Here is a 25,846-nt window from a genome sequence, read left to right on the forward strand (position 1 = left end):
CGTTTCCCGTCCGCGTCAGTTGTCCGCGTAGTACTGCGTTATGCTCGGGCGATTGGCGGTGTACGTCAAGTTTGGAATGGACTCGAAGTTGTATTTGTATTGAATGCTGGCCGAATGCTCAGCTTGTACAGCAACTTTTCCACACAGTGCTCGTTCGTGGGCAAAGATTCCGGGCCTGACATTTGTTCGTTCTAGCTTCGTCTGCCCAGGTATGCGTAATGAGCCAATATATACAAACGCCGGCATTGTAACACGCTCAATCAAACTAGGCTCTGTCAGTACCCGTGTATGTATGTAGGTGTGGGGTATGCATACCGGAGTAAGGAAAGACTCGGCCACAAAACGTGCTCTTGCGTTCAACTGGTAATGTGTCAGTTCTGATGCTCGAACAGGCGAACCTCGGCTGTCTTACGAAGAGCTTCATTTCTGAGATCTCCTTGTCCACCTCCTCCATGAACTGGATGATGAAGTCGACCAGCTTGTGCTTCAGCATCTCCTCGGTGTGGAAGTTGGTGATCAGGAACGAGATGTCGTAGCCCTTGACCGGCTTCCTCCGCATAATGTAGAAGGACTCGGCTCTTTGCGTCAGGAATCGTGTGAACTTGTGGACCAGGATGTGTTCAATCTCGTCTGCCTGCTTGATCTTGATGCTTATGCGCACACTGTTGATGCTGGGCTCGATGTATACGCGTTCATGCTCGTTTCTCGATACGGTAAGCGGGTTCAGGATGACTTCAGGCGAGCTGGCGGCTTCGATCTCGGGAACATTGTGGCGCTCGGAGGCCTGGGACGCAAAGTTGGAGAGGGAGAGGGCGGCTGTGAGCGACGAGCGCACGCACTGGAGGTACGGGCGGAGTGATTGCGACTGAGAGAGTCAGTATGAGCACGTGACTAGACCACGGCAGTAAGAGGTGACTGTACCATTGCGGATAGAGCTCAGCAGCAGCTCTATGTTGGAATGGTAGGGCTGCCGTCGGGGGAGAGCGGGCTATGACATGCCAGTACGGCGAGTTGGCGGTGCCTGCAGCTGGTCGCGCTAGTGGGGTAGCAGCTCCGGGCGGCGGTCAGCTTGGCGCGGCCCTCCTTCCTCATGCTTCCATTAACTTTTGCCCCACGAAGCCACTATAACCACTCTCTCGCCGCCGCCTCCCATAGTCTTCTATACTCTATCCACCGTATAGTTGAACATTCATCATGGCGTCTATACCAGGTACGTGCAGCGCCACACGGTCATTCGAAGGGTCCAAAGACTAATTCACATGTTTGCAGTAATCGTAAAGCATCAGGGCAAGAAGCACGAGGTCGAAGTGGATACCACCTCCACCGGCGAGACGTTCAAGTACCAGCTCTTCTCCATCACCGGCGTCGAGCCAGAGCGCCAAAAGGTCATCGTCAAGGGCGGACAGCTCAAGGATGACGCCGACATGTCCAAGCTGGGCCTCAAGCCGAACCAGACACTCATGATGATGGGCACGCCCTCGGGGTCGGCAAACGTCATCGAGAAGCCCAAGGTCCCGGTCAAGTTCCTCGAGGACATGGACGAGGCGGAAGCCGCGCAGTTGGAGGGCGCCACACCCGCAGGTCTGCAGAACCTGGGCAACACATGCTACATGAACTCCACCCTGCAGACGCTACGCTCCATCCCGGAACTGCAAGAAGAGCTCTTGCGGTACGCAGACAGGTAAATTCGATTACATCATGTCCACGTGCTCCTACTGACCCTCTCCAGCAACGGTGCCAGCTCATCCAGTGCCGCGCAGCTCAGCCAGTTCGGTCTCGGTGGCCTCGGTGGCTCAGCCGACCTGACGGGCTCCCTCCGCGACCTCTTCAAGCAAATGTCCGAGACACAAAACGGCTTCCCTCCACTCATGTTCCTCAACGCTCTCCGAACCGCATTTCCCCAGTTCGCCCAAAAGTCAAAGGACGGCCACGGCTACGCACAGCAGGATGCCGAGGAGGCTTGGTCACAAATCGTCTCGCTGCTCCGACAAAAGCTCAAGATCACCGACAACGAGACAGGGTCAGATGCGAACAAGAAGAGGGAGCTATCCTGGATCGACAAGTACATGGCGGGCAAGTTTGAGTCAGTCATGGAGTGCGATGAGCCCGCAGCGAAGGAGGGTGGCGAGGAGCCCGTTCACAGCGATGACCTCTTCTTCAAGCTCAACTGCCACATCAACGTAGAGACGAACCACCTCAGGGACGGTCTGGCTGCTGGCTTGAAGGAGCAGATCGAGAAGCGATCAGAGGTTCTGGGCCGAAACGCCATCTACACCAAGACGTCCAAGATCGCGCGCCTACCGAAACACCTCCCCATCCATTTCGTGCGTTTCGACTGGCGAAAGGATACCAATAAGAAGGCAAAGATCATGCGCAAGGTCACTTTCCCCGAAGAGCTGGACGCATTGGAGTTTTGCACAGACGACCTGAGGAAGATGCTCGTCCCAATCCGGGACAAGATCCGTGAAGTCCGCAAAGAAGAGGAGGATGTCGAGCGCGCCCGCAAGCGACAGAAGCGCATGCGAGCTGGCGAGGAGAACGACAGCGACCCTCTTGCTCGCAAGGAGCCTCTACAGAAGAAGAAGGAAGCTGCACAAAAGAAGGAGGACGCCAGCAAGCCGGCTGAGGACACCAAGATGGAGGAGGTTGAGTACAAGACCGACGCCCAGGTCGAGGCGGAACGCGCCGCATCAATCCTTGCTGCCAAGAAGGAGCTCCTCGCTCTTGTGGACTCCAAGATGACTGCAGATGAAGGCGCAAACCAGACCGGTCTCTACGAGCTGAGAGGTGTCATCACTCATCAAGGCGCCAGCGCCGACAGTGGCCACTACACGTCCTTCGTCAAGAAGCAGGGACCCAAGGACCCCAACACTGGCAAGCGGAAGGAGGAAGACGGTAAATGGTGGTGGTTCAACGACGAGAAGGTATCTGAGGTGGATGCTGAGAGGATACAAACCCTGTCTGGCGGAGGTAAGCATCCCAGACTGTGACTGTGAATTGACGATGACTGACATGTTCCAGGTCAAAGCCACTCGGCTCTTATCCTCCTCTACCGCGCCGTTCCTCTTCCCGTCGTCGACGAGGACGTGCAGATGGGCGACTCATAGACTGAATCGACACACTTCACTATGGGCATCTCCTTGGATCTCGCGCGCAAGATCATGCTGAAGCGCAAACGGGACTGGAGCAGCAGGTAATGCATGGCATTTGGCGTTGTACTAGCTGGAAAGGCTATGGGACGATACCTCTGAGAGCTTAAGTAACGATTGCATGACTTCAAGACCTTGCATTAATAGACACGGCATTAGACTGGTGAAGTGTACTTTCTGTCCCTTTCCGTCTCCACCTCACCACGCGTAGAAACGCGTCGAAGCGTGCTGCCAAGCCCTTCCATGATCGTGACGCTCACCTCCAGGAACGCTTTCCTCCCCATACGTTCGACTGCTGCGCTTCTGTTATAATATCACGCGTCATTCGCGAGACGCCGCAATCTTTTTCCTGTATCATTACACTTGTACGATCATCTGTTTCATGTATTAAGTACCGACAGCATGTTTTACAGTCACGAAGGTAAGCTCCAAACCGAGACTGCAGCTCGGAACGATTTGACTAACAATCGTAGTGCTCACGTCGCGCAAATACGGTGTGGCAACCGTGTGGTATGTTAGAAGACGTCCAGTCGCCCCTGCCCTGTACTGACCGAAGTGGCAGGCTCGTCGCTACCACCCACAAACGAATCGGCCGCAAACAGATTCTCGATGTCGATGTACAGAAAGCATGTCAGACCATTGTCGATCCTGTAGCGCCTATGGCTCTACGGCTACAGGGCAATTTGATGTACGCCGCGCTGCCATGCCTTGTCCGAGCGACAGACTACTGACACATGCAGGTACGGTGTATCGCGTGTATACCTACAACAATGTGGATACATCCTTTCAGACGCAGAGAGTGCGCGAAACGCCCTGCTAGTGATGCTGCGGACCGTGAAGCATACCGCACTCGATCCAGACGCTGGCAAAGCTAGGTAGGCGAGCATCATCCTTATGACACGGTCACTCTACTCACAGAATCTTTCTAGGCCTGAGCATCTCATACTCGAAGATGACCCTTCTTTCCTGCCCGAGCTCGCGCTTCCTCCCCCGGACTTCCTCGCAGAACTAGACCACAACTTCAACCTCGACATTGCGCGGTCCGGCGACTCCCAGACGCTCACACCCTTCAGCTCCCAGCAAGCACGGTCCTCTTCCCATGCGGATGGCATCGGTGGGCTCATCTTGCCTACTTCATCTCCCGTGATGGCGGCCGAGTTCAGACTTGAAGGCGACGATGGAGTGGGCAGTGTTGGCGGACCAAGTGTCATGGGCGCTGGCGATACGATCCAGCTTGAAGACCCAGACTTCATGATCGCAGACGATGGCGAGATCATCCAGTTGCCACCACGGCGAAAAGTTCCCAGCACGCCAGCTAGGACCGCAGGTGCGAAAATGTCCAGCGATGCTGGGGCTAGTGCGCGAGTTCGCAAGGAACATGAGGATGGACAGCAGGTCGGCGATCAGGTGAGTTTTGCTGCTTTCTCTCACGTCTTTTTGCACTGCAATCTCAGCCATCCGTCTTGCGGTGAGGCTTCCCTTCCCTCACTCGATGCTCAGGACATGGCAACACACACTCTCACCACTATCGGCCAGTCTCTATCAGGCGGTTGTGTATACCGCCTCGTTAGAAGACGTTTGCTGCCTGTCTCTTCCCATATCTTTGTTTGTGTCTTTGGTTCTCCCATCTTCCATTCTTTTCACATGATCCAGCTACCGTCAGCCTCATCCAGAATGACGACTGACATATATCAGTTCCCGGGCGATCAAGAAGACATCGGCTTCCCAACCTACGACGACGATCCTATCGAAGGCGGAGCACTTTCATCAGACGGTCCGCAACAGTCTAGTCAGCATTCAGAAGTCATTGAGTCTTCCGATACGTTCACCGCGCCCATGCGCCGTCGTCGGGTTCCACGCACTCTTCCTATCGATGCAGCTATAGAGCTTCCCAACAAGGAGTTGGCTGGTTGGCAGAGGAACTACCGTCAGAACATGAAAGCAGCAGCTCGGCAGAAAATTCAGAAACGTGCTGCTGCTCAGGCTAAGAAGAATGCCGAGCACTACGTTTGGGGCGCGGGCCTCGGCGGCATCGGTGAACGTGTCTTGGGCGGCCACGTTCCCAATCCGTTCGACATGTTCATTGGTGACAACTTCTTCGAGACGATCATGGGCTTCAGTCGCAACAAGGCTACCGGAGTCAAGCACGACCGCGACAGTGGTATCGATGATGCAACTCAGGAAGAATCTCGCCGTGTGCGTCAGAAGACCGGCGAGCCTGAGATTGGTCGTTCGGCTGACAACGAAGACATTCCTATGTTTGTTGAAGACGACATCGCCGTTGAACTACCGCGCGAGGGTGTCTCCGCACTTGACGATCAACAGATCTTCTCAGCAATGCCATGGAACATCAGCGCTTCTGTCCGAGGCTCTTCAGTCGTTCCTCGAAGCGGACGCGCTGGTATGATAGGCTCCGCTGATCAGAGCAGACCCGGAAGCCGCTTCGTGTCTGCCTCCCCCTCAAAAGGTCGCGGTCAGCCTGTTGCTCTTGAGGGATTCAAGAACCTTACGAGCGATGTCGATTACGGTGGCGACGACTTTGGCCTACCAGGTTTCAGCTCCGACTTTCCCGAGCCAGCAGTTCAAGAACCATCAGCACGCGTCCGCGAGGCCTTGTCAACAGAAGGTGAAAACTTCATTACTTTCATCCAGGAACGTATCGTTGAGAAGCGCAGGCGGGCTCAAGCAGACCTAGAGCACGAGTCCGACGTGCTTCAAGCCGAAGCCGCCGCTGATATCGAGGACATCGCCTTTGAGGAACTTCTTCCACCCACGGAAAACACCAAGATGATCGCTTGCCAAGGCTTCATGATGGTGCTCGGGCTTGGCTCCAAGGGAATGCTCGACATTCAGCAGCTGCAGCACTTGGGCGAAATCAACCTCAAACTCTCCAGAAAGGCCAAAGAAATGCAGGTCGTTGAGCTCGGCGACGCTGAAGAATCCGACAGGGACGGTGCCCAAGAGGATGACGATCTGACCGAAGACGAGGAGGTGGCGGATGCTCAAGATATTACACGACAGCCGGAAGCGGAAGATCAGGATATGCAAGAGCACGACGCGATGGAGGAGCAAGAGGGTCACTTCCAGGAGCAGTTTGCCGCTGGCCATGCTGCTCAAGAGGATGACCATGACTCACTCTATGATGACTGAGTGACCCGGCACTACATCAAGTCAGATGGATGGACATATACAGGCTGCTGTTTAGCCTATGTTTCTCATGTATCTTCCCGCCTGGTGGCATTCGCCGTCCATATCACAGGCTCTCACAGGGCGATGCGTATCTGCATCTAATGGGGAAAAGAGAACTGGCAGACAATAGTGTCGCATCTATGACAATACATCACGACTATATTGAAACATTGAGTCATGATTGTTAATGCAGGAGGATGATGCGCATGTTGTGAAGTGCTCGTTGAATGACCAGTGCGTTGGGCAAAGTGTGATGATTGGTTGTTTGCAACAGCAATTTCTCGCTGATGCATGTAGCCTGCTAACTTGTCTGCTTGCAGTTATGCAGAACCTTCTAGACTAGGATTGTCCATGACCAAGTGCTGCAGCCAAGCCGCTAGAATGTTTGCATATAAATTCAACTTTTTTCTGCACTTTGCACTTGTCTTCTAAGAAAACTAAAGGTCTTTTGAGTAGTTAAGGTGAAAGTGAATTGCAGCTAGTCTAGGTCTAGCTAGTGTTCAAAGAGCTTAGTGCAAGCTGACATAAGCTTGATCCAAAACTACCTAGTCAATGCAACTTAGTATACCTACTTCCTGATTCGACACCGCTCACCCCAGCATGCCTGGGGTCCGCACGGGCATGGAAGTCAGCAACACCCATCGCGGCGCTGCCAAACAACCAAACAACGACAGCATTGCAGTGCAGTCTGCTGTCAAAGACGAGGACGGCAATGACGACATCTTCGCAGAAAGCGACAGCGACGATGGGTACGAGTACAAACCGCGACCAAAGCTGCCACAGCCCAATGTTCACATGCGAAGCTTGGGAAGTCTGATAAGTGAGTGAAAGACTGGCCGACTATGACGAGAGGATCTTCTACTGACAGCGGCCAGAGGAACTGGAGAGCGGTGCGATCGATGTCGACCCGGAATATCAACGTGAGGTTGTCTGGACAGGTAAAAACGCCCAACTTGATTGTCGCCGACATGCTAATAGCAATAGCCGATCGTATGACGGGTCTGATTAATTCTCTGATGGGTATGATCTCCTCCAGGCTCTCTTAACATGAACGAATCCAAAGATTCCTAACACTTGCGTAGAAAACTACTACATCCCACCCATTATTCTGAATAAGAAACGGATTAATGGAACAGATGGTACACCACGTGACGTTCTTGTCTGCGTGGACGGAAAACAACGACTTTCCTCTGTCAGGGCATTCGTCAAAGGCATGATTCCTTGCCATGATCACAAAGGCGAAAAGTGGTAAGCAATTCGGTCCAATTAATATCTCTCAATGGCTCACTGACAGTGCAAGGTGGTTCTGTGAGACGCCTAGCAATAAACGCAAAAAGGTGCTTCCTTCGGACATTCAAAAGTCCTTCTTGGAAAAAGACTTTGTGGCCTTTCAGTTCGCAGAGCTTACGCCAGTACAAGAAGAAGACCTTTTCGCTAGGGTCCAAATGGGTGTGCAGCTCACTTTAGCTGAGAGGATGCGCGCGAAACAAGGCCCATGGCAAGAACTAGCGAAGCTTTTCGTGGAAGACTTCCCTATGATCTACGACTTGATGAAGGATCGAGCTCGAGCGAAGGACTTCCAACTCACTCTGTCTTGCTTCAGCCAAATTCTGGAAGTACAGCATCCGACTCCTGCAACTGGCATTCCAGTGCTGAGGACAAGCCAGAGTTTAATCCCAAAGTTGCTGAACAACACCGGCGCTGTAGACGATGCGCTCAAGTCACATCTTGCAAGCGTCTGGACCACCTTCAAAGACCTTATTGCCTTAGATCCCGACACTTTCACGAATGCCGACAGGCATTTGAGTGGTGTACAAACCTTTGCGCCCATCGAAATGGTGGCCGTCACCGTCCTTATCTCTATGTATTCGGAAACGCGCAACAATGAACTATTGCTAGGCGATATCAGAGCGCTCCGAGAAGCCTTTCGCGAGCAGTTTAAGGACCTTCGATTGTCTGCGCCAATGTGGAAGTTTGCCTGGGACTTTATAGAAAACCTGGAGGGAATTCGAGGTGCGGTGGATGGCACTACGATAGACCGTAACCAACCGGCAGGGGCTCCAAAGCCGACGCCGTCTACTTCAAGAACGAAAACACTATCATCTCCTACTTCCGCCGTTTCGAGGAAAAGGGTAGCACCCTTGGACAAGCCGCTGTCCATACTGCCACCACGCGATTCGATCATCGCAAGGGAGGAGACACAACCTATGCCCACAGCACCGAAGCGACAGCGGACTGATCCCGGGCCATCAAACGCTCAATCAGAAGTCAATAGTCCCGTATATGACATCAACGGACCACCACAAGTCGCCACTGCAAGGAATGCTCCTTCGGAGCGAGTGCGCACAGCTGCGGCACCGACAGGATCTCCCATAATGGGTAACATTTTTACAGATTTTGGTTCTCAACAACCATCACCTGTCAGCGCAACTTCTGCTTCGCCACGTCTATGGCGTGCAGGCGAAGCGTTACAGCTGAATTCAACCTTGACCAACTCGCCACAGACTGGGCCAACACGCACAACGTCAGGACCACCGCACGAAACTTTGCAGAGACCAGGAAACGGATATGGGAATCAAATTGTACCGGGGTCTGCGCCGGCAGCGAGAGGTGCTGCCGAACAATCTATACCGCCGGGACGGTCTCGAAACGATCCTATACATACTTCGCGCTCCGACCCTAGGCCTGAGCCTCCTCAAGCCGACTATCCCGACTATTATATTCCAAATTTGTCGAACGCACCTATGCAAGCATATCACCAGTCTCGCTTACCCGTGACGCAACTATACGCTACTCATAAACCTTTCACACCGGAGCACACACCTCCCCAGATCCAGCAAGCCCGTGCGCCTGACTCTAGGAACCACCCTGCGCCGGTAGCGCAGATGCAGCCATCTAGACTCTCTCATAAAACTTCACGGCACGCTCCTCAAACAGACCAAAATCTGCAGAACGGCACACCAACGTCATCACGACCCTCAAGCATGACCCAAGCTCATCCGACAAGCAGAGGAGCATTCGCACCCACTCATACGGACGCGCAATGGGAAGGCGTTATCGCCACTGCATCTCCACGGATGCAGTCTCGGCAGCTTGGTCAAACTCAACAAGGGGCTTCTTCCGCAGCTTCGTCACCAACGATACCGACCTCGGCTTCAACTATCGCAGCGTCACAACCAAGCGGCACAAAGCGGAAAAGCGTTGCCCGCCCGACCCCTGCTCAGTACGATGGAGTTATCGATCTAACGAGCGACGATGAGCTTGAGGAAGAACGCCAAAACCTTCTGTCTTCATTCAAGGCCAAAACGGCTCCCGCAAAACAACCTCCAGCTACAGCTACAACAGCACCCACATCAACCCAACGAAAGCCGATAGTGATACATGATCTCGATCTTGATGAGGACTATGCGCGTGCGAACAATCCTTATGAGAGGTTTAGAAACAATCCTAGAGCAGGGCTCTCCGGTCCGAGACGTTGAATTTAGTGTTACACTTCCTAAAGCGTGGGGCTCGCATCAACGAAGCGCAAAAGCATTTTCAGCTATATATTGTAATTAAGCATAATGATACCCCATTTGAGAACAGTGTGCCTTCCAGTTCTGGTTCCCTCATGTATTAGGATTTATGCAAGTAAGCCGTAAGCGCGAATTGGCAGCGCCACTTCGACGACTTTCTCACAACCACAAATACTGCATCGTACGTAGCATCCACCTCTAGCATCACAGAATGCACATCGCGTCCGGACTTCAATACGGGTTCCGAAGCGTTACAGGAGACGCGTTCACATGCAATGGAAGACGTCATAGCGCGTTTCCAACCTCGGCATCCGACGACGAAACCCCGTGGACGGACCGCACCGCAAGCTAACGATGGCTTGACGGCCAACAGGATGTGCGCGGGATTGCGACAGCCTCCTGCTTGCGTCAACAACCACGACGAGAGACATACTTGGCGCCGACGTTGACGAGTACCTGCTATATCCTGCCCCATATCGCCAACAGTCTCCACTCCCTCTCACTGCGCGCACGCAGCTTTGCGACATCCATAACCGCGACCACAAAAGACCAGCAACATGGGAAAGTCATTCGACCCTGCTAAGGACATTGGCAGTCTGGATGGGAAGGTTATCCTCGTCACAGGTGGTGAGTGTCTCGAAGTTCAGAGCATGAGCGACCGTATCGTGCGACTGACACATACACAGGCAACGCCGGCTTAGGCAAACAGACCGTCGCATACCTCGCTGCGCACAACCCCACGCGCATCTACCTCGCCGCTCGTACCGAATCCAAAGCCCGCGACGCCATCTCCGACATTAAGAACAGCGTGCTAAATGCCTGCGAGATCGTATTTCTCCCCCTCGACCTGACGTCTTTCTCGTCCATTGCCGACGCAGCATCGACGTTCAAGAGCCAGGAATCGCGACTCGATATCTTGATCAACAATGCTGGTATCATGGCCCCACCATACAGCACCACCAAGGAAGGATATGAGATACAGTTCGGCACGAACCACATGGGCCACGCGCTGCTCACGAAACTCCTTATCCCGACGATGCTGGACACGGCGAAACAGCCCGGCTCAGATGTCAGAATTGTGAACCTGAGCAGTATGGGCCACCAGATGCCAGTATCAAAGGGCATTGAGTTCGACCAGCAAGCGCTCGAGAAGGAGAGTACCTGGCGTCGCTACGGCTCCTCGAAGTTGGCGAATATACTCTTCGCTCGCTCGCTGGCGCTAGAGTACCCTACGATAACATCCGTCTCCCTGCACCCCGGTGTCATTTTGACGGATCTCTTCGACAACCTCCGCACGAACATATTCATGAAGGTTGGCCTGTACATCTACGGCATCATCGGCATGATACTGCCGGGTCACTACCAAGGTCCGGAAGGAGGCGCGCTGAACACGACTTGGTGTGCTACCACCGCGAAGGACGAATTGGAGAGTGGCGCATATTACATGCCAGTGGGTAAGAAGAGTTCTGGCAGTTCATTTGCTAGAGATGAGGGGCTGAGGAAGAAGTTGTGGGAGTATACTGAGGCGGAGTTGCAAAAGCATGGATATTGAGACTGGGAGAACTTTGTACTAATAAAAGCGCAAGAGGAACATATATGAAGCCCTGCTCATTGCGATCATGATCTACATGACATATACAGCATCTACAACTCCAGTACCACGCTGACAACCGCCATTTCAAACAGTTTCCAACGGCACCCTAGGCAACGCCGTCAACTGCTTCCTGTCACTAATCTCCACTCTGAAGTCCTTTTGCACACTGACCTGCAAGCCATCACCACTCGGCCGCTGTCCACCACGCTTCTGATCCCCATCAACATGTTCCAGGCTCGTGTTACTGTACTCATCCAAATCGCCATAGATTTTTGTTTCCACACCCACGCTCTTGGGCTTGCTACCCGAATTCGAGTGGTTCTCCGGCCGCTCGTTGAGCTCCATCCATTGCTTTGATCCTGGACCGGCGCGGATGGAACCCCGAGGGTTTTGCTTCTTCGAGTAGCCGCCGGAAGGGTTGGAGTGGCTTCCTGACCAGGATGAGAAGTGCGAGATGAAGTTTGTGAGGAGAGGGCGGCAGGCGGGTAGGTTGGCGACGAACATGCCGACGTTCATTTCTGCGCAGGCCCAAGCGAGGATTTCGCCGAGGTTCTGGAGAAGTCGGGTTGGGTCGTTCAGGCCGATGAGGAACTTGAGGCGGACGATGGGGGCGATGGATGCGCTGTTGTATGTGTTAGTGGTCAGGGCTTCGTCTTTGGTACAGGGCTATGGGTTGGCTTACAAGATTCCCAGGCCGAGCATGGACATTACAGAGATCTTAACGCGCCAGTCGAGTTGGACGTCCCAGAGGAGGAAGATGGGGAGAGTCGCAAAGATCCAGTCTGTTGAGATGGACACCACAGCTACGGCGTATGACAGTACTGTCTGGATGTTGCGGCCATTGCATTCACCGTCCATCGTGGGATACCAGTTCTTCCTGTTTCCGGAGTTAATTATGGGTACTCTGAAAGGGGAAGGGCCTGAAGACGTACTGTACTGGCCTACATTGGAAGAAGAGATACATTCCCGTACCGCCCATGACGACGAAACATGATATCATACAGGTGTAGATGACCATCTCGATCCATTTCTTGCGGTTCGCGATGCGGATCAAGGCGAAGCCGATGCTGCATTTGATCGCGACGAGGGTGAAGCACCATGGCTCTTGGAAGACATAAAACCACTGCTTCTCGTCAGTATACTCTTTCCAACGACTGAGGCGCGCGAGAAAACGACTGTCACACACCTTCAAGGACATGGAATATTGAGACGCGGTCAATGAGCCATCATACTGTCCAACGCCACTCCAAGCCATACCGAGTGTGGAGACTGTGGCCACTGTCCAGACTGGCTGGGTTCATGTCAGTAAGTGTTCCAGTGTCAATATGCGCAAAGCTTACCAAGTTGATGAGCATAGCCCAGTCGTCTGGTCCCCATGCCTTCCTTTTGGTACGAATCCAAAACCGCAAGATGGTCGAGATGATAACAAACGGCAAAGGAACCAAGACCGATAGGGCCATATGGTAAGAAGTCGGTGGCGCCATGGCGTCAATCAGACTGTGAAAGCACCTATTCTGTCCTTACGCGCATGTAATAGTCGAACTGAACGAAGAAGAAAAAAGCAACAATAGACTTCACCAATCCACGCAGTGCAAGCACCGGGCATGCAAGAAAATAAGAATACGCAACGAAAGGCTGGTAAAAAGGAGCGCCACGATCCCAACAGTATGGCACTCGTCCACGAGCTTTCTTTCCCATCCCAGCTCGATCCGTAGGCCACAAAAGCTCTCGGCGCCAACCATCTAGGGTTCGCCCGGATGAAGCCGTACGAGTTTGGGATTAACAACGGTAACGGGGAGGCGAGGCGGCACAGGCTTGCTAGTTCCGGCACTGTTACCCGTCTGCAGTAGTTCCCGGTTCGTTATATGTCCGATGCTCTTGGGAGCTGTTGATGCGCGGGACGACGACCGTTCGGAGTGATCGCATGTTCTGGTAAAGCTAATGTCCGCTTCAGAAGGCCTGTTCGCTTAGACGCTGTTGGCATTAGCCAAACTATGTAGCTATCGTGATTACTGTTGTGTCCTTCGGTATAGTTGCAGAGATGGCAGACAGTCTTACGTATCACCTTCACATGCGCCGATGTATCTCCAAGCTCGAGTCCAGACTCTCGGTCTTGTGCAAAGCGGTGGAGTAGTACAACCTGCTACGTCTGCGCGCGAATCCTGTTTCAAGACCTTCTTCTGCACAAGGATTGGTACATCGCCGCGTACTGTGCGTGCGGGGGCGTGGAGCATGCAGGAGTGTCGTATTGAATCCATATACTCGGATCTCGACCAGAGATGAGGTGGTCCCAAAGTACCTGATATCAACTCAGAACTTGGAAATCTGGTATAAGGAGAGAAAGGGGGATATCAACTATATGTGTGTCAATTATGACTATCCTCATAACATGGCGTGAGGAATACGGTCTGTCAATGCTCGGTGTATGCGTCGGCACAAGATGGAGCTTCTTCGGAGGATTTATATCGAGACCCACAGCACGAAATAACGGTCTCCACCGCTAGACATTCCTCGACGGATCCTGGATGTTTTACATAGTCAAGGGTTCCCCGCGACGCCTCTGCCGTGCAAGCGGTGGGCGTTGTCACGACTACTTCCATAGATACATGTACAGGTCTCTTACCCAAGTTTCAGCATACCTCAGCACGTAGCAATTTCCAAAATGTCAACACCCAGAGTCTTTGAAGGCAAACTTGCCATTATTACCGGTTCTTCGCGAAGTATGTTCTGACACCAGCTCATAGTCCTCGACCATGGCAATGTAACGACGTTCCACTTGATTAGTAACTGACGTGCAACTAGGCTTCGGCGCCACACTTGCCACCTACTTCGCCTCGCGCGGAGCTAACGTTGTGATCAACTACGCAACATCGGCGTCCGATAAGATCGCGACTGACTTAGCAAACCATCTCTCCACGACCTACAAGATCAACGCGCTCCCCGTCCGCGCTGATCTTCTTGACCCTTCCGCCCCGCAAACCATTGTCAATGCGGCAAAGGCGCACTTCAGCAACCCAGCGGCCACCCCTTCGTTCCAGATCGACATTCTGATCAACAATGCCGCTGTCGTGAATGCGCAGCCCATCCAGGAGCTCGATCCAGAACTCTGGGACCAGACGTTCAACATCAACTGCAAAGCTCCTGCGCTGCTCATCAAAGCTGCGTTCCCCTATCTTCCTCACGACAGATCGGGTAGGATCGTCAACATCTCATCCGCGACTACGACGTGGGGTCTGATCCAACAGACATCCTATGCTGGCACCAAGGGCGCAATCGAGGCTATGACGCGTGTGTGGGCGCGTGAACTTGCTGAACGCGCGACTGTTAACAGTGTGAGCCCTGGTCCCATGGATACAGGTCTCCTGAACGGATTGCCCGAGGCGCCAAGGGAGGCGCTGAAGATGTACAACGCTTTGATTCCGTTGGCGAAGGAGAGACCTGGTGTAGACAGCGAGGAGATGTTGAGATTGGCAGGCGAGATTGGCGGTAGGCCCGGTACGCTCGAGGAGGTGGCAGGTATCGTTGGTATCGCGTGCTTGCCAGAGAGTGGCTGGATGACGGGTAATCAGTTGGGCGCGAGTGGAGGCGGCGCTTTTGTTAGGTAGAGCTTCGCTGTCATATCTGCATGGCTGCTGGCAGCAATCAAATTACATATGAGCCTTTTTAGTTTTCGACATCGAGTGTGGTGATGGTTGTGCCTGTGTTGCATGAGAGAAGCCGGAATCCGATGACGACTTCGGGCAGGTGTGTCACATGATGCCAAGACCCCATTGGCGCTTCGCGAGCTCCTCTTCACGACGCGTCGACTCAGCCGACGATCTGCCACACACGAGTCTATGGCTCGTACTCCATACTGAACTTACTATGATGTCTTCGAGATACGCGTGCTGAGAGCGTGATACCTACCACGAGCGCGCTGTCGCTTCCTACCGGGAATTGAAATTTGCCGCATCCCCTGCAGATTGGCGCCACGTCCTGCAATCCCAGATCTTGGCTTGCAGTTCGTGTGCTTGCGGCGCGGCAAACTGGTCCTGCAGTTTTTCCGTTGCTGACTCTTGTGCGATCGCGAAACGCACAGTAAGGAGTTGGTTCGGATGCTGGCATGAGAAGCGCCTAAAGAGATGCGTTCGCAAAGCATTACGACGTTAGAAACTCGTGTTTGTATATTGGTCTCCCGCAACGCCAACCGACGGGACATTCCCTGCACCCGACTACCCGCACGCGCTATCATCCTCGAATAGTTCGCGAGAAAACGCCACCAAAGCACTAGGCTCGCCGCTGAGAGTGGTCGTTTATTGCTGCTTGGCTCATCCTTCGTAGTAGCTAACGGCTAAAGTAAGAAATACGTGCATGAAAGTAGCCTCCATGACGGAAGCTGCGTTCGAAATGTTGAACTACAGACAGTGGGAACGGCACGGCACGCATGTATAAGTATATACAATCAGCACAAATCCACTACTACCCATCTCTGTTCCTCTCCCGTCAACATGAAGGTCTCGACCTTGGCAACGGCAATATTGTATGGTGGCGTCGGTGCCAGCCTTTTAGAGAACGATGCATTGGCAGTTGAAGCACTCGCGAAGCTCACGTCTAACGTGGCTCAAAATGGGTACCCAGACGCAGAAAAATGCACGTTGGATAATGTTGCCGTCCGACGAGAATGGCAAGTAGAAGGCACACGCGTTCCGCGGTAACTTGACTCACACAAATTCAGGTCCACTTTATCGGAGGATCAGAAGCTCAACTATATCGATGCGGTCAAATGCCTAGGCAAAAAGCCAGCGAAAACCCCAGCGGCCATAGCCTCAGGCGCGAAGAGCCGATTCGACGACTTCATCGTCACGCACATTTTGCAAACAATGAGCATTCATGGCACGGTACGCTGAGAATGCACAACCAGCTGAGTTCGACTAATGTAGACCAGGGGAATTTCCTGAGTTGGCATCGCTACTATATCTGGGTTTACGAACAAGCTCTTCGCAACGAGTGTGGCTACAAAGGCTATCTCCCATACAACAACTGGTCCAAATGGGCAGAAGACCCGCTCTCATCACCTCTCTTCGACGGCAGCAAGACCAGTATTTCTGGTGACGGCGAATATGTGGCTGGACGAGGGTCATGGTGCATCCCAAACGAAGCGCGCTGTATGGTTACTTTCCTTTCCGCAAATGGTGGAGGCTGCATCAAGTCTGGGCCATTCAAAGAGTACGTTGATCAAATCTAAACTAGATCGACAATTGGCTAATTGAAACAGCTGGAAGATCAACCTAGGCCCTATCCAAACGACAGTGAAAGACGCCCCACCGAATCCGCAAGCTGATGGCCTTGGCTACAATCCTCGCTGCCTAAGTCGCGATATCAGTACCCAGGCTTCCAACGAGACCCGAGATGAGATGGTCGTAGACCTGATCAAGAACTACCCCGATATACTAAGCTTCCAGAACAAGATGCAGAACTTCACTCAAGGGGTTATGGGCGTTCACAATGGAGGACATTACACGATCGGAGGTGACTCTGGAATGGATATGTAGGCTTCACCACGTCTGGCCATCGCTGGCATAAGACATGTACTGACTAAACCGCAGGTTCAACTCCCCAGCAGACCCAGCCTTCTATTTCCACCACGGCATGATCGATCGCGTTTGGTGGACATGGCAGAACCTCGATTTGAAAAGCCGGCAGAACAGCATCGTCGGTACCATGACCTTTCTGAACAACCCACCGAGCCGTAATGCCACTCTTGATGACGTGCTCAGCGTGGGGTATGTCGGTTCACCGAACATTACCATCAAAGACGCTATGAGCACGATTGCAGGGCCGTTCTGCTACGTGTATGCTTAGTCCAGACGATCAATGGTATTGAAGAGCAGTTCATAGGCTCCGAATACATGGATCGCACTATGGATGCTACATCGCACTACGCCCTGCCTGTCATTGATGCAAGAAAGTGATGTATTCCGCAGCATCATCGCTTAGCCCACACAACTCGTTGAAGTTCCCAGCTTCCTCTCCCTTCTTTTTGGTCCTCTCGGCAAAATCTGCCAGTGGACAACTCTTCCCGGGACCACTGTCAAAGCCCGGCATAGCGGTGATGCCGTCGTTGATGTTGAGTCTGACGAACTTCTCAGGTGATGATTCGCGTTTGGTCTTGCAGGATAGTAGTTCGAAAATAATACGACCGCCCATCGGCGACACCTGTGACTTCCGCCATTTGCGATCATGGGCGATGTGAGTGATGGGAAGGTGTTCACGGTCATTGATAACATCGAGCGCAGTCATGAGCGGCGCTATATCGCCGTCATGGACACTTATCTGGAGTCAGTGTTGCTCGCCTCAATAGTTTGTAGTCTCCATGGTTCGAAGAAAGACTCACAAGCTGAAAAAGAATGGGCCAGCGCTTGGGCCCTCAAGTAGCAGGTTCGTTGTAGCATTCAGCCACAGCCACCCCATACTGGTGGCGTACTTCTGACCTGGGCCTGCGCGATAATAATGCAGAATGTCTCGCGCATATTCAAAGCTGAGGAACTCGTCTCGAGTGAAGACATCACACCAGTCGCTGCGACCGCGTACTGTCGTCTCGAAACCACACATCTCCTGCATAGCGTAGATCTCGTGATCGTCAAAGCTCATGCCTGTCTGACTGAGTAGTCGCTCGCGGATGGGCGGCATGTATGTGGCCCGGTACTCGTGCATCAGACGATAGCCCTTCTGTTGGCCTTCTGCTTTGTCCTTCTTGTTGGCCAGGCATGTTCGTCCAGGCGTCAACGTATCTGCACCAACCGAAGAATGTTCGGATATGACCTGAAGAGTAGCTGTATTGCTAGTGGTATAGTCGATGCCGAAGAAGCCTGCGGCGAAGTGCTTAGCTGTCTCGATAACACGATTGGAGTCGCTAGCCCAGAATGTGGTAGGCTTGCTGGAAGGGGTGAAATCAGCTTGCTCCAGAAGATGCTGGTAACGTGTACGCAGACGAATGCCGGTGGTGAAAGAGGAAAGTATACCCGCGAAAGGCCCAGTAGTTGTCAATTGCTCCAGCTGGGTATCGTCTGAAGACCAGAAGAGCTCCCAATTATTGAAGAATGCCAAATCGCCCTCAAAATTCTTGTTACTGTCTTTCATGCGCTGAACGACTGCTTTCTGCTTCCTACCCGCTTTCTTGGTAGGATAGCGCTCAGCATGCCTAGACATCATGTGGGCCTGGACCACCTCGCATCCCTCCGGCGGAGCAACACCTCCGTCAACGACATCGATGATCTTTTCCACCCATGGCCCATTTCCACCGAGATGGTACAAGATATTCCAAGCTTTTGTTACAGCTCCTGCACCGAGGCCGTGGTCGATCTCCACGCCATCGCTTCGCTGAGGATGAAACCAACTATCCCAGCTCGAACTGTAAGGCTTATCGGCGCAGCCATCGCCAAGATATTTGGATCGAGATACTTCGATGTTTGATCGGCATGATGAAGGGCATGTGGTTAGGCCGAGCGCAGAGAGAACCAAATTCGGATACATGCTCTGCGCGATCGATACTACGGCCACGATGGTTGCTGTCAAGGCAACCCATTGCGACGGCGAAGGCATCGTGGCCCGGGAGAAGAATGTTGACGTGTGTTATGCGAAAGAGCGAGGATGATCAGAGAAAGTCATCTTCGTTGACGCTCGATGACAACACGGCTCGGGCGGTGAGACTCTCAAACGCTCGTTCCTGCCCAAGAGTGGGTCGCAGTTCTTGCCCCAACACTCCGTATCTCTTGAGTATATGCGTCGGCATACTTGCAGTTGCTTTTGGTAGGGTGTTGGCCCGGCTGTGGTGCGCAACGCTTGGTTCCTTCCAGTTGAGAAGAACGCGGGCGCGTCACCCACGATCGATGACGCAGGGCGCGTGGTGGGCCTCGGCACGCCGATCGCTCTCCAAGTTCGCGCCTTCCGCGTCGCTCCCACCGCGTACACAAACGACTGCACAGGTGCCCTGCAGTCTACAATAGTCGTGAGAACGAAGCTCGACGAGATATCAAGGGAACGTAGACTTCTGGGTCAAACATAAGGCAAAACTATGACAAAAGCTATACACTAATCTTCACTCTCAGCTTCTTCGCGACTTCCCGCACCTTCTCCACATCCACACTCCTCGTCTGATCCGGAACCACCTTCCCCTCGAAAGCGCCCCCAGCTTCTGCAATCAACGTCTCCAGCCCACTTCCACTAGCATACGACCAGAACCTCACATAGCGATCCACAAACTCCACCGCCACCTCCGTCCCAGCTGGTATAAATGCCGTCTCACCCGCCCGGACCAGATGCCCTGCCTCGCCGTCCACCGTGAGCGAAAGCGCCCCATCGAGTACATAGTACACCTGATGTACTTTTTCAAAAACAACCCCCTTACTCAACACCGAATTCTTCAACTCGCTCCCAGACTCAATACTCGTGATGGCAAAGTTGCCCGACGGCCCTTTGCTCTGCTGCATGGTGATAAAAGGCCTGGATAACACACCCTCGAGTAAGAAACACGGTCCAGTGTTCGCTTTGAGGAAATATGCTTCCTGACCCTCTGGTAATACGCACTCCCCCTCCTCAAAATCCGCCACCTCTGCGCCCTGGAACTGCGGTTGGAAGACCACATCGAAACGTTCTTTGATCTCGCGTATCTTAGGTCCAAAAACAGCACCCGTATTCCTATCGTCAAACTCATCACACAGCACACCGCCATAGTCTTCTCCCACGAACCGGAAGAAATCAACCCAGTCGCCCGGTGTCACAAGACCCATCGATTCATTAGGTCCTTGATCCAGTAACTGCGGCTGGTGCACCACACCAGGTGGCACGTAGGCAAAGTCTCCTGGGTAAAGTATGCGGCATTTATCTCCAGCCCAGATCTTCAACCGTCCTTTTGTGCACATGAAGACGTCGTGGGCGTGGTTGTGGTAGTGGAAGCCTGGGGGGTCGGATAGGACGCCGTCTTGGCCGAAGACGCTCATAGTGTTGTTAGTCTCGGCGGCGGAGCAGAGGATGCGGAAGACGGCTTTTGTGCCAGGGATGGTTAGGTGTTCGCCTGTGTGAGATGGGAGGAGGTAGGGTGTTGGTGCTCCGGCAGGGAGGGAGACGCGGGGGAGCTTGGTTTGTTGGGTTGCTGGTTTGAGGGGAGGAGAGGGAGGTGGCATGATAGAGTCGTTGCGGGAGAGGGTTGGGGCGCCTGTCGTCGCCATGTTGGATATTGACGTTGAGAGGGTTGTGCTTTGACGAGAGCTGTGTATGAAGCACAACAGTAGGCCGGTCCGCAGTATGTCAAGGGATATCCAGTAGAAGCCAGTAGGTCAGCTTTTATACAGCCACCAGGTAAACATTTACCCACACGTAGATCTCTCCTTCATACATACCCATCTGTACACCCCATCACAGCATAGCTAACACCATCGTGTGATCCACCATACATACTCTCTCCACAACAACATCTGCCGATAGATCTCCAGACATCGCTATACCTCCCACCGAGACCCCGGACAGCGGTGTGTATACGGCAAGCATACTACGCACATCCCAGTATCTGATGACTGATCACACTGAAAGGGAACACAACGCAAGACACACACCAACCACAGCAAAGTCATAAAACGCTTCTCCACAATGTTTAATCCACGCTTAGTAGTGAGGCAAAGCGCTTGTGTTCAAAAGAGATGGAATGAGACAAATGTAGCTAGCCTTCACCACAATGATAGGGCTGACGCCGCGGTAGCGTCTTGAGGTTCGGCAAGTGGAGAGAGTGTGCCGATGATATACCCTGTCGTGTCCCCAACTTTATTGCGAGTCGGCAACACAACAAGATCCGCCGACTCCATGCACAACAATCCACGATGCTTTACACGGGCTACATTCGGTGTCGTTGGGCCATCGTTTGATCTGCTCCATACATGTCGGCAAGACGATGGTTTCGCACTCCGATGTCACCGATGACCGAGTCTGTGTGCGTCCGCAAGATGTGCCGGACACGTTCATGTCGTTTCCCAAAAGAGATGAAGCAGCGAAATGGATATCTACATTCATTTGGATATCAAGACTACATAAAACAACGTGACGACACCTCAACGCCTCTCCCTTTTTACCATACTACTACCGTAAATGCATCTGCTCATCCCACCTACTTCGGCCCACTCCACTTCCCACTGGGCCCGTTGCCCCTCCCTCTAAACCCACCACCACCACGAGCACCGCCTCTACCACGTGTACTCCTCATCTTCTCGACTCTACCCTTGCCTCCCCTTCCTTCTCCACCGCTGACATTGCCGCCCCTTGTGCGTTCCTGTCCTAGGCCACGCCGCTGACTCTTTTGGCCAGCGCCGCTGCTCTTCACACCACCCCTACCCATTCCAGAGCCGGATTTCGCCTTTCGCACTTCTTGCCAATCAGCTTCGCCGCCGTCGTCATCCATGTCCATTTCGTCGTCTTCGTGTGTGCGCTTGTTGCTGAACTTGAGACGGCCTTTCTGACCTTGCTGGGCGGTGTCGCGGCCGCGGATGGCGTCTACGTAGGCGTTGATGCCGGCCTCGAGGGATGTGTTCTGGTCGTCGATGTCCATGAGGACGTCTTCGTCGGGTACTTCGTGCTTCTTGGACTTCTTGCCCTTTGCCGGGGCTTCCTCGTCCTCGTCGCCGATGATGAGCTTGCCGTCCTCGTTTGTGCGGGCGTTCATCTTCTGTGGCTGTTTGCGTTGGCGCAGGGGTTTCGTTGAGGAGATGTTACCAAGAGCGTTCTTAGAGAGGAGATCAAGCGGCTCATCCTCGTCTTCGATGATGTATGTGTTGCCGCCCTTTGCGCCTCCCCGCTGTTGCTTGCTCTGGCTCTTGACGAATTCGTCCTCAGAGTCGCCATCGCTCTCTTCGCTTTCACTACCGTAGACAGCCTGGTCGTACTCGCTCTCAAACTTGCCCTTTCGCTTTTCGGTGACCTCTTCACCATCCTCTGTAGCTTGTTGCTTCTTCTTCTTGCGCTGTTCGCGTGTCTTACGGATGTTGGTGATGAGTTTGCGGTCTTCGACAGGTGTGGCACGCTCGACTTCTTCTACGCCAAACTTCCGGACCATTCTTTCGACGATATGCTTGACCTTGGCTTTGAAGTGCGCCTTGTGTTCGTGACTCCAGACCATAAGGCTCTTCAGCAAGGTGTTGAGACGTGGTCGTACAAGCGATTCTGGTAGCGTGATAACCTCGACCTTGACGAAGCCGAGAACACTGCGTACGATCTCGCGGTTGGGGTTTTGAAGGAAGATGTCCATGAGGTCGCAGAGGTGGGTAATGGACTCCTTAGAGATCTGAGCGTGGAACTGGTAGAGGATGCGAGTGACGGCGGTGATAGACGCAGAGATCATGTGCGGTGTAGTAGCAGCTAGACCGGCCGACACCATGGTGAAGTACTCTTCAAGCGAGGCCTCAACAGTTGGCGCATCGGCGGGCATGTTGGGTACCTTGGCTTGCACAACCTGACCTCCTTCGGCCATCTTCTCACCCATAGCGACAAGCAGATTGTAGGCTGCCTCTCGCGCCTTCTCGTTTGTCTCTTTGGCAGAGATGACTACCTCGGAGAGAATGGCGGGGATGAAATGCAGATCGCTCTGAGGGAGGGATTCGATAACTTGGTACAGCGCGTTGAGTCTGTCGCGTCGCGCAGGAGCGGAAGCCTTCTCCGCGCCTCCTAGCAACAATTGTTGCAATTCACCGTTGCGCTCCTTCAAAGCTTCCTTGCCCATCTCGGACTCCGCAAGACGAGGAATGAGCTTGTATGCCTTCTTCTGCAGCTGGGGCTCGTTCTCTCTGTTGATCATGATTTCGGCCATGCGGAACAGTGAGCGGTAACTATCGCGTGGGAGGTACAGGGCGATCGTGATTATGAGATCCATCAGGGTGTGGCTCATTGGCGGCATCTTGTTGGGGCCCGTCTCCTGCTTCTGCTTAGCAGCCTGCGTCTGCGAGCCAGGCTCGGGCAAAGAAGCCTCAAGGTTAGATGCAACTCGCTCAAAGGTCTCCATGAGCTCGCGCTCGGGTATGATGCTCAGGTAAGCGTTGATGGTCCGGAGGATAGTGCCGCGATACTGTGGCAGAGTCTGGCTGTAGACGTTGAACAAGACTGCGAGCATGTTGCTGGCGAAACCGGCTAGATGCTCAAGGTTCTTCTTTGCATCGGCCTTGGATATCCGGGCTTGCGCGAGCAGATCATCGTCAGACTCCAACTCCACGATCGCCTTGTTACTATCAACCAAGTTCTGAAGAGCCCGGCAGACATCCGTTCGTAGATCAGCCTGACCGTAGAGCAAGTTTGCCAGCATTTCGCAGAAGCTCTGGTCGAAAGCCTCAACTAGGTCCAAAGGCAGGTCGCAGTATCCGGGAAGAATCGACCAAATCTGCTGTACAACTGTCTCGAACACTTTGATCTCCATTGTCTTCTCTTTCTCGCCGTGATCAATAACCTTCTGGTACAACTCCTCGCTCAACGGCACCATCTCGGTTCTGAAATGAGCCAGCTTGGTGTTGTGAACTGAATCGCGGAGAAGCGGCAGCATCCAAACTCTTCCGGTTTGGCCTGGGGGTGGACGCGGTAGGTTCAAAGGAAGAATGTCCAATACAACATCAGGGCCCATTGCGCTAATGGCTCTTGAGATGACTGAATCCGCCTCCTTCTTGCCTGCAAAGCTGTCGTTACCCCTCAGATCTCCAACCACCTTCAACACAGGCTTCAGAATGGGGTCTGAGCGCCACCTGAGAGTCTCAAACATGGCAGATAGCACGCTGAAGACCTCCATCCATGCCGCCTGGTATTTGACGCTCAACAGATCTTGCGCAATCTTGGCCACCTTCTCAAGTGTCTTCTCGTCGTATACGGAGGGCTCGAGGACGACGCTGTCGGGGACGAGGTTTACGAGGAAGGAGATGAGGCATTCGGAAGCGGAAATGCGGATGTTGTGCGACGAGGATGTGAGGAACTCGGCGATCATGGTGAATAGGTCGGGTAGCTTCATGAATGTTTCCTCTGGTTCAATTTGCGCCGAGACTTCGTATCCGCGCGAGATGACTGCTATCCACGGGGGAAGTAGCTGCGAGTCGTTCTTGGAGGGCTGTAGTTCGGAGATGACCTCGAGTAGTCTGGGAAGCTTAGCAGAAGCCAGTTCGTCGGCCATGCCGGCGAAGATGACCTCGAAAATCTCGAAAGCGGCCATGGTCAAAAACTCGTTGGTCGACTTGGAGATGTTCAGCAACAGCTCGCACAGCACGTCGATCTTGCTGCTCGGCCAGCCACCAGACGAAGTCGCAATCGTCTTGATGAGCTGTAGCGCGTGGATCAGATCGGGGTCCTTGTTGTCCACGTCCTTCTTTCCCTTGTGTTTCCGCGCCTTGGCGGCTGCCTCTGCTGCGATGTCCTTGAGCATCTTCTGGGCTGTCTCAGCGCACATGTCGGCTGCCGGGTGGTCCAGCGCAGGGCTCGGCGGCGGGTTCGCCAGCACCTTCTTCAATGCTTCTTGCGCCCTCTTCCGCACTTTCGGCCTGTGGTCGACGGAGATCTGCAGCAGACCCGCGACCGCTCTGCGCGGGCTGATGGTCGTCTGCGGCAGCTCCCAGGCGCGCGCATCCTGCACGACCAGCAACGACTCGAGACATCCTATCGAAGACCGGATCAGCGGCGCATCGGCGTCCTGGGCTGTGAGGGCGGGGGCGAGGTTGGTGAGGATGTCGGTGAACTTGCTTCGCAGCAGCGGGGCGGGGACGTTGGGGGTGACGAGGTCGAGGAGGTAGATGGTGGCAGTCGCGGTTTCCTTGTTGGCGATGCCCTGCTCGGTGATCTGGCGGCCCAGCAGCGACAGCAGGGCGGCAAAGTAGGCCGTCGGGGTGAACTCTGACTTCTGCTGGCGGAGCGTGTCTTCAATGGCCGAGAGCAGCACATGCGTCTGGAATGGTTAGGCTACAACGGCGCAGGAAAGGGAAAGCGCGACATACGTGCTGCTGGCCCTGCAGCTTCGGGCTGTCCCGGATCTTGGTCAGTCTCTCCTCGAGCGACATGACGGGCGTTGTTGTTTCTAGTTGACTGCGCTGCGCTGCGACATTTCACATTTTCGGCCTCGAAACTTTTTGACATGGCAGGGATCTTGCCGCACGCTATCGATAGCCCGCACGGCCCCCAGACCCCACCGGCTCCACCGCCTTCACTCACTGCACCCAGCACCCACGTCAGAGACATCGTGTCGATTCAACTGTATATTGCAATCGCTGGCTTTTCGCAAGGTATCATGCGCTAATCCGCACACGAAGACAACTAGGGTATAACAAAAACATCGCCCCTCCTTGTACAAAATATGCGTGCCTCGCAGGTATCCCCGTACGAATGTGCCCATCGAACCCTTCAAATCGCCGGTAGGC

General features: G+C 53.7%; 11 protein-coding genes across 11 annotated transcripts; 6 read left to right on the top strand and 5 right to left on the bottom strand.

Annotated features, from left to right (window-relative positions):
- Positions 1-256: 256 nt before the first annotated feature.
- Positions 257-924, bottom strand: ARPC4 (Actin- protein 2/3 complex subunit 4; the record flags this gene model as incomplete). Its single annotated transcript, XM_049366592.1, has 4 exons — positions 257-265; positions 316-360; positions 413-865; positions 922-924. The coding sequence occupies 4 exons, from the start codon at positions 922-924 to the stop codon at positions 257-259; spliced, it is 510 nt and encodes a 169-aa protein (XP_049221298.1).
- Positions 925-1,194: 270 nt separating this feature from the next.
- On the top strand, positions 1,195-3,107 carry J4E78_005979 (uncharacterized protein; the record flags this gene model as incomplete). The annotated part of the gene is made up of 4 exons (XM_049366593.1): positions 1,195-1,210; positions 1,270-1,681; positions 1,730-2,970; positions 3,022-3,107. The coding sequence occupies 4 exons, from the start codon at positions 1,195-1,197 to the stop codon at positions 3,105-3,107; spliced, it is 1,755 nt and encodes a 584-aa protein (XP_049221299.1).
- Positions 3,108-3,128: 21 nt separating this feature from the next.
- On the top strand, positions 3,129-6,299 carry J4E78_005980 (uncharacterized protein; the record flags this gene model as incomplete). The annotated part of the gene is made up of 7 exons (XM_049366594.1): positions 3,129-3,193; positions 3,563-3,570; positions 3,623-3,659; positions 3,712-3,837; positions 3,890-4,024; positions 4,079-4,556; positions 4,845-6,299. The coding sequence occupies 7 exons, from the start codon at positions 3,129-3,131 to the stop codon at positions 6,297-6,299; spliced, it is 2,304 nt and encodes a 767-aa protein (XP_049221300.1).
- Positions 6,300-6,938: 639 nt separating this feature from the next.
- Positions 6,939-8,577, top strand: J4E78_005981 (uncharacterized protein; the record flags this gene model as incomplete). The annotated part of the gene is made up of 6 exons (XM_049366595.1): positions 6,939-7,158; positions 7,214-7,276; positions 7,323-7,328; positions 7,421-7,586; positions 7,639-8,378; positions 8,405-8,577. The coding sequence occupies 6 exons, from the start codon at positions 6,939-6,941 to the stop codon at positions 8,575-8,577; spliced, it is 1,368 nt and encodes a 455-aa protein (XP_049221301.1).
- A 1,833-nt stretch (positions 8,578-10,410) lies between these two features.
- Positions 10,411-11,405, top strand: J4E78_005982 (uncharacterized protein; the record flags this gene model as incomplete). The annotated part of the gene is made up of 2 exons (XM_049366596.1): positions 10,411-10,480; positions 10,540-11,405. The coding sequence occupies 2 exons, from the start codon at positions 10,411-10,413 to the stop codon at positions 11,403-11,405; spliced, it is 936 nt and encodes a 311-aa protein (XP_049221302.1).
- Positions 11,406-11,531: 126 nt separating this feature from the next.
- J4E78_005983 (uncharacterized protein) lies at positions 11,532-12,426 on the bottom strand (the record flags this gene model as incomplete). The annotated part of the gene is made up of 3 exons (XM_049366597.1): positions 11,532-12,069; positions 12,130-12,367; positions 12,420-12,426. The coding sequence occupies 3 exons, from the start codon at positions 12,424-12,426 to the stop codon at positions 11,532-11,534; spliced, it is 783 nt and encodes a 260-aa protein (XP_049221303.1).
- Positions 12,427-14,109: 1,683 nt separating this feature from the next.
- Positions 14,110-15,052, top strand: J4E78_005984 (uncharacterized protein; the record flags this gene model as incomplete). The annotated part of the gene is made up of 2 exons (XM_049366598.1): positions 14,110-14,167; positions 14,250-15,052. The coding sequence occupies 2 exons, from the start codon at positions 14,110-14,112 to the stop codon at positions 15,050-15,052; spliced, it is 861 nt and encodes a 286-aa protein (XP_049221304.1).
- A 1,283-nt stretch (positions 15,053-16,335) lies between these two features.
- On the top strand, positions 16,336-17,288 carry J4E78_005985 (uncharacterized protein; the record flags this gene model as incomplete). Its single annotated transcript, XM_049366599.1, has 3 exons — positions 16,336-16,652; positions 16,702-16,974; positions 17,033-17,288. 3 exons carry the CDS (start codon positions 16,336-16,338, stop codon positions 17,286-17,288), a joined length of 846 nt encoding a protein of 281 aa, XP_049221305.1.
- Positions 17,289-17,378: 90 nt separating this feature from the next.
- On the bottom strand, positions 17,379-18,638 carry J4E78_005986 (uncharacterized protein; the record flags this gene model as incomplete). The annotated part of the gene is made up of 2 exons (XM_049366600.1): positions 17,379-17,754; positions 17,821-18,638. 2 exons carry the CDS (start codon positions 18,636-18,638, stop codon positions 17,379-17,381), a joined length of 1,194 nt encoding a protein of 397 aa, XP_049221306.1.
- An 872-nt stretch (positions 18,639-19,510) lies between these two features.
- On the bottom strand, positions 19,511-20,653 carry J4E78_005987 (uncharacterized protein; the record flags this gene model as incomplete). The annotated part of the gene is made up of 1 exon (XM_049366601.1): positions 19,511-20,653. One exon carries the CDS (start codon positions 20,651-20,653, stop codon positions 19,511-19,513), a length of 1,143 nt encoding a protein of 380 aa, XP_049221307.1.
- A 929-nt stretch (positions 20,654-21,582) lies between these two features.
- Positions 21,583-25,489, bottom strand: J4E78_005988 (uncharacterized protein; the record flags this gene model as incomplete). Its single annotated transcript, XM_049366602.1, has 2 exons — positions 21,583-25,377; positions 25,427-25,489. 2 exons carry the CDS (start codon positions 25,487-25,489, stop codon positions 21,583-21,585), a joined length of 3,858 nt encoding a protein of 1,285 aa, XP_049221308.1.
- Positions 25,490-25,846: the final 357 nt, after the last annotated feature.

This window comes from Alternaria triticimaculans (assembly GCF_023758025.1).
Source record: "Alternaria triticimaculans strain BMP 0046 chromosome Unknown scaffold_8, whole genome shotgun sequence".
NCBI classification, from domain to species: Eukaryota; Fungi; Ascomycota; class Dothideomycetes; order Pleosporales; family Pleosporaceae; genus Alternaria; species Alternaria triticimaculans.